This window comes from Podarcis bocagei (assembly GCF_964188305.1).
Source record: "Podarcis bocagei genome assembly, chromosome: 7".
NCBI lineage: Eukaryota > Metazoa > Chordata > Lepidosauria > Squamata > Lacertidae > Podarcis > Podarcis bocagei.
The window spans coordinates 81,522,613-81,529,781 of NC_138132.1; the positions used below are offsets into that span (position 1 = coordinate 81,522,613).

The 7,169-nt window shown below is 46.8% G+C and overlaps 1 protein-coding gene across 2 annotated transcripts in view; it reads right to left on the reverse strand.

Annotated features, from left to right (window-relative positions):
- CAPZB (capping actin protein of muscle Z-line subunit beta) overlaps positions 1-239 on the reverse strand; it is a 71,107-nt gene extending 70,868 nt beyond the window's left edge. The window contains exon 1 of one of the 2 annotated variants that reach the window (XM_081203230.1): positions 71-239. In XM_081203230.1, the coding sequence (XP_081059356.1) occupies positions 71-73 (3 nt within the window). In that variant the 5' untranslated portion in view covers positions 74-239. The remainder of the gene's footprint in view (positions 1-70) is intronic. The other variant, XM_081203231.1, reaches the window with a different exon arrangement.
- Between the last annotated feature and the right edge of the window lie 6,930 nt (positions 240-7,169).

Below are 7,169 nucleotides of genomic sequence, written 5' to 3' on the forward strand. Positions count from 1 at the left end.
GGACCCAGGCCGGCCTTTCCCTCACAGGAAGCGGCTACCCACTTCCCCACAGGAGTCGCCGTCTTCTTACCATGATGCCTCCTCGGGACGGGGCCTCTCAGCAGTGGCGGGGGGGCGGGGGCGGCTACGACGGCGGCTCTTCAGTCCCTCCGTCCGGCCTCTCCGAATTCTGAGCCAGGCCGCAGCCCTCCTCCACCGCCTCCCTTCTTCTTTTTGCCACTTCCGCCGTTGCCTAGCAGTAGCGCATCCGGGTCAGCGGCGCGCGAGCGCGCGAGAATAGGAACCGCCGCCGCCCCTCAGCTCGTCAGCCAATCAGAAGGCGGCTCGCCGGCCATCGCCAAGTATGGAGCTGGAGGCGGCGCGCGCGGCGCGGGAAGGAGTGGGAGAGACCATTTTGGGTATGAATGGAAAGGGGGAGCAGGCGCAGGTTGTGGGAGGGACCATTTGGTTTAAAGAGAGGAGGGGGATCTCAGAACAAGGGGACACGAAGGGTTTGGGAGGAAGAGTCCATTGGGAGGGCTAATGAGGGGGGAGAGTGAGCGCAAAGGCGCGGGAGAGACCATTATGCTGAAGAGGAGAAGGGGAAATCCAAAGCAAGAAAGGAAGGACTTGGGAGGGAGAGACCATTTGCTAGCTGGAGCGGGAGGAGGGTTTGGGAAGGGAAAGACCAACTGGTGGGTAATAGAGAGAGGGGAAAACAAGAAGTTGTGCGGGGGGGGGGGTTGACTCAAGATGGGAAGAGCCTGTTTCCCCCTAATCTGCAACATTTACCCAGAATTTAAAGGGAAAGGGCGCCTCCCCCCACTCCCCACTGCTTGATCCCAACAAGAGGTTCAGAGAGGGTAGACTGCTCCTGAGCTTGGAGGTTCTTTTCCTAAATGTCATGGCTGTTATATTCCTTGGGGAATTCAAAGCAAAATAATAATATGAGCCTGCTGGGTCACCCTAAAGAGACAATCTAGGCCCTTCTTCACTTTTCCTACATCCTAAACCTGTGGGTTTAAGCAGGAGTGGCACTATTACAACTGTGACTGTGAATCTTGAGAAGGAGGAGACTTGATGGAGGGGCATCAGCTTTCCATGCAAAGCATCCAAGATTGGATCCCCAGCATCTCCAGGTAGGGCTGGCAACATCCCTGCCTCAAACCCAGAGAGCTGCTGCCACTCAACAATGCTGAGCTAGATGAACCAAATTTTTGACTCAGTATGCAGCCGCTTCCTTTGTTTATATAGTCCCAATAAGGTTGTTTACCAGCAATGAGGAGTTGTACTCCTTCTGCAGTTTCGTAGTTTTGGGGTGCTCCTAGATCCATCACTTGTCAGAGGCCCAGGTGACCTCAGCAGCTCAGAACACGTTTCCAGCTTTGGTTGATGTGTCCACTATGCCTGTTCCTTAACAGAGAGAGGCTTGCCATAGCAGTCCATACATTAGTAACCTCACAATTAGACTACTGTGGTTGCAATATTCATGGCACTTCAGCGCCTGATTTCTGCAAATCAAGGCACGAGAGTGGGGCAGCCAGCCTCTGCCTTGCTCCATTGGCAACTCTATATACCACCCTACCCTGTCTTCCTATTACAGTGGTACCTCGGGTTAAGTACTTAACTCGTTCCGGAGGTCCGTTCTTAACCTGAAGCACCACTTTAGCTAATGGGGCCTTCTGCTGCTGCCACGCTGCTGGAGCATGATTTCTGTTCTCATCCTGAAGCAAAGTTCTTAACCCGACGCAGTATTTCTGGGTTAGCGGAGTCTGTAACCTGAAGCGTATGTAACCCGAGGTACCACTGTATGTGCTTTCCCCATAATCAGGAAGTGAGACGAGCACTGTAGAAACTGTTGCACTTTCAGCAGAATTTAAAGACATTTCCTGGACAGATAACAGAATCAGAGCTGCTGCAGTACAGTATCTGACGTGGATGGGACAGGGTACTCCGATATATTGGAGCTGTAACAGGAACCGCATGTCCCCGGGGGAGAACTGTTTCAGTTTTTCCACAGACATCACATCAAACACATGGGTCCTGCAGGCTGGAGAACTGCTTTGATCTCACTATGAATTGTGTTACGGCAGGCTGCTTTGTGGCTGGGAGCAGAAAGGCTGCCTGCTCTCGTGGAATTGGTAAAATGCCCACTGCTATGGATGGAGGACAGCCTTTCTGTTCCTCTATTGTTCCATGGATTCACCCTGCCCCCTCTCTCGCTGCGCCTGCCTTCTGTTTTGACCTAGAGGTTTCCCTAAAATTAATCCCGGTACTGGTGCATGCTGACAGTTCTCGGTTCAAGCCTTTCCCCCTTTCTTCCGGGTTACTGATGCGCACCAGCGCATAGGTGCATGGATTAAATCACAGCTTCAGAGAAAAATGTTGATCATAAGAAACAGCTTTGCACCGATTCAGGCCCTGTAGCTCACTGTTGCCCACACCAAGGATAGCCAAGGTGGTGCCCTCCAGATATCTTCCAGGTTGCTGATGTGCACCAACATATTAAGGGCATGGTTTAAATCGCAGCATCAAAGAAGAATGTTGTTCATAAGAAACAGCCTTGCAGAGAGTTCGGTAGAGCCGTAGCTACATGGGGGCTAGCTGGGGTTTTTTGCCCCATGTGACGCCTCCAGCCTGTGTGTGTGAGTACACAAATGCGTAGGGGTGTGTGTACTAAACTGGGTCTTTGATCCAGGTGAAATAAAGCCTAGTTTCACCCCTGGAGACCATTGATCCATCTAGCTCATTACTACCCACACCAAGGGTAGACAAATTAGTGCCCCCCCCCCCGATGTTTGTTGCACTGCAATCTATGCTTGTTCCCATCATCCTTGACCACTGAATTACCTTCTTTTTCCTCACCTTCCACACACACATCTCAAGGTGACGTTCAAAATGCAATAAAGACAGCTTTAAAAGAACACAGATACACTTAAAAGCAATACTATATAAAGAAGACACCCGTGGCAGAGACCCATGTATCCAGCTGCGAAGGCCTGTTGGAACAGAAGTGCCTTCAGCTGTTTTTTAAAAAATGCAGATAAAGTGATCGCCTGTGGTTTCTTGGCAGGGTTGCTGTTCCACAGCAGAGGAGCAGCTACACCGAAGGCCCTGCTGTGTGTTATGGTCAAGTGGGCTCCTGAGATCTTTTTAGTTTAGAGAAAAGGCAAGCAGGAGGTGACATGATAGCATAAAATGATGCCTGGCACGGGGAATGCAGATACAGAGAAACTTGTCTCCCTTTCATAACGCTAGAACTCGTGGACACCCAGTGAAGCTGAATATCAGAAGATTCTTTTTTTTTATATAAAAATTTTATTGGTTTTACAAAGTTTTTATAAACACAAAAAAACAAACAAACACACAAACAAACATGTATAATTTCGTATCCTTTTTTTCCTTAAACCTTACTTCGCCGACTTCCCCATACCTCCCCTTTCTGCATTCCAATTTCCAAAATTATTTCAGCAAATCCTAACACTTGATTTTATCGAATTTTTCCCTTATTCTTTTCTTTTACTTAATCTTTTACAGCTGTAACCCCCATTTTCCCCTAAAACCTCAACATTTTAACATTCATTAATTTTGCAATGTTTCTTAAGATAAATTTTGAATTTCTTCCAATCTTCTTCCGCCGACTCTTTCCCCTGGTCACGGATTCTGCCGGTCATTTCAGCCAGTCCCATATAGTCTATCACCTTCATCTGCCATTCTTCCAGAGTGGGTAAATCTTGAGTCTTCCAGTGCTTTGCGATGAGTACTCTTGCTGCTGTGGTAGCATACATAAAAAAAATTCTATCCTTCTTTGGCACCAATTGGCCGACAATGCCCAAGAGAAAGGCCTCTGGTTTCTTAGGGAAAGTACATTTAAGTACCTTTTTCATTTCATTATATATCATTTCCCAGAAAGCCTTAATCTTTGGGCACGTCCACCAAAGGTGATAAAAGGTACCGCCAGTTTCTTTGCATTTCCAACACTTATTATCAGGCAAATTGTAAATTTTTGCTAGCTTGACTGGGGTCATGTACCACCTATAAATCATTTTCATAATATTTTCCTTTAAGGCATTACATGCCGTAAATTTCAAACCGGTGGTCCACAACTGTTCCCAGTCAGCAAACATAATGTTATGACCAATGTCCTGTGCCCACTTAATCATGGCTGATTTAACTGTTTCATCTTGTGTATTCCATTTCAGCAACAAGTTATACATTCTAGACAAATTCTTAGCATTGGGTTCTAACAATTCTGTTTCTAATTTTGATTTTTCCACCTGGAAGCCAATTTTCCTGTCTTGTTTATAAACCTCCATTATTTGATAATAATGGAGCCAATCTCGTACTTTGGTCTTCAATTTCTCATGACTCTGTAATTTCAATGAGTATCAGAAGATTCAAGACGGAGAAAAGGAAGTCCTCCTTCACGCAGCACGTAGTTAAACAATGGAACTCACTCCCACAAGAGGCAGCGATGGCCACCGGTTTGTATGGTTGTAAAAGTGGATTAGACACATTCACAGGGCTGTCAGTGGATAATACCTATATCCTCTGCCTCCACGGTTGCTGGAATACCAGTTGCTGCAAACCACAGGAGGGGAGAGCGCTCTTGTGCTCTAACCCTGCCTGCTGGTTTCCCAGAGGCATCTGGTTCGCCACTGTGAGAACAAAACATGAGCGTAGCAAATATTATTGAAAAGCATTGAAAGTATGCAATTATCTGAGGTTCTCCCTGCCCCCCAGCAGAAGCTTGCCCCCCGCAACTTTGATTTCCTAAAAAAAACCCTCAACAACTTTGGCTGCCCCCCTCCCAACCCAAATCCTGGCCCATGGAACAAGATGTGGGAGAAACGCATCGACTGGATAGCTCAGTTGGTTAGAGCATGGTGCTGATAACACCATGGTTGCAGTTTTGATCCCCGTAAGGAACAGCTGCAAAGGAGGCTGGACTAGTAGATGATCTCAGGGTCCCTCCAAACTCTTATATGATTCTATGCCTAGATGAGCAATTGGCCTGATCCAGCAGGCTCCTCTTATGTTTAGGAGAGCTTCTTATGTGCAAAAGAGCTTTCTGCGTTCCTGATCTTGATTACTTGGTACTCAGCCTCGTCCAGCTGTCTGTGCTCATTTACCACCCTGTGAGCCTTAAGCTTTCATTCCCTCCACGCAGAGGTCTCCCCCACCCCACGTCCTACAACGCATCGCCCTAGGCGTTCACTCCATCCTCTTTCCCACCAAACAAATGTGCTCATTTCCAAACGGGCCCTGCCATAAACATCCACGTGCATGCAGCTGGTCCTCATTTCAGACCGTGTTCTCTCGGAGGCTGGAGAGCGCAAACATTTTTTGGCCGGTGAACTTAAATGCAAATATTTGGGGCAAAAACGAAAAGCAGCTGTTTGATCCTTTTTATACCTCTTCTTAAGAGCAAATACAAACCCCCGCCTCCCACCACCACCCCGGTGCTTGTCTCTGAGCCATAAAAGGGGGGAAAACATCCTTGCCTTGAACTCTGGATGTGTACTAAATAATGATTAAGGAAATGATGCTACGTGGACTAACGAATCATTCAGGAATCTCTACGGCCTTTTGAACACACATGGAGTACTACCTTCCATGGGGTGGGAGGCAGACTGAATCATGAGCCAAAAGAGAAAATCCTAAGTAATTTTCGCCGACCCCCCTCCCCCGTACCCTTGGCTTATGATTTATTTATTTTTTAAGGTATCCTGTTATAAAGGAGAATGGAGGTCCAAGATGAATCCCAGGCAGTGTCTACAAGTTCTGTCATTATGAGAGAGGGACAAAAACTTATATGCACCTTCTCCATGTCATGACTAATTTTGTCGCTTTTTCTCTAAACTAAAAAGTCCCAAATGCTGCAACCGTTCTTTGTAGGGGAGTTGCTCCTGATCATTTTGAGCTGCCTTTTCTGAATCTTTTCCAACTCTGCAATATCCTTTTTGAGGTGACCAGAACTGTACGCTGTACTCCAAATGCAGTTACATCAATGGTCTGGCTCCATATAAAGCATCTCATTAGATTCTGTATCTCCCAGTTACAAGCGTACTAACAAACATAGTCAAATAAGTTAGCTTGATAGCGCTTAACCTGTTTGCAAAGGCACCCCTTTAATAAGGGGTCTTTTGGATCGCATGGGCAGTGACAATCAATTCCCATACACGCACTTCCTCTCTCTATGTTACAGGAAAGGGGGGGAGATGGAGATGCTGTCTTTATGAGCACTGGAAAGCATTTCATCACAGTGAGCCAGGATTTCTTCTTTAAAAGGGTTTTTTAAAGTGTGTGGGGTTTGTGGCAGATCTCCCAAAGATTCACTGCATGTGGAAAGAAGCCATAACCACCGGCCTTAAGCAAAGGAGAGCTCTCTTTAACTCAGTAACCCCCAAATGTTCAGCTACGGGACAGGTCAGATCCACGCATGACAAGGTTTCCCGTCCGTGCTTTAAGATCAGTCTCTGAGGCCCCACTGGCGTTAGATTGTAGTGCGCTCTGGTAGCCTGTAGGTTAGATTACTGCACATGGGGCTACTCCCAAAGGCTGTTTGGAAACTGCAGCTAGTGCAGAAGTCATCAGATGGATTATAATTATTAACTGGGACCAGAGTTCCTTGAAAGAGGGACTGGTGGTTAAACCACTCTGGGATTTGTTGCTCAGTGAGGGAAACAGGAACCCTACTAACAAATCTTAGCTCTACAGTCCCCAGGATAATTTGGGGGAAGCCGTTCCTGTTAAAGTGGTACAAGAGTGCTTTAAATGCATGGTGCGGACGTGACAGAGTGGTTAACTTGTTATTTACTAATCACTGTGAATGTGGCTTCTTTAAAAGCTTACTCACTATCATGCTACGAACCTGGTTCCCCTCTGACTCCCCTCTTGCCCTTAAAAATTCCTCTCCTTTTTCCTTATTTATTTATCAGGCTCGGCATTATGAAAAGTGCTTGTAAAAGTCATGAGATGGCGGCGGGGAGGATTTGGAAACAGCGTCATCTGATAATAAATATCCACAATTGCATCGGATGGGTTTAATTGCTGGTGTGTGTCCATGGCAACTGAACGGGAGGGGGGGACACCCTGACCTTTTGTATACATTTTTTGCTCTGCCATCAACTTTCTTTCCCAGGAGGTGGGAAATGGATTCAAGGCTGCTAATGGAAAACGTCTTCCAG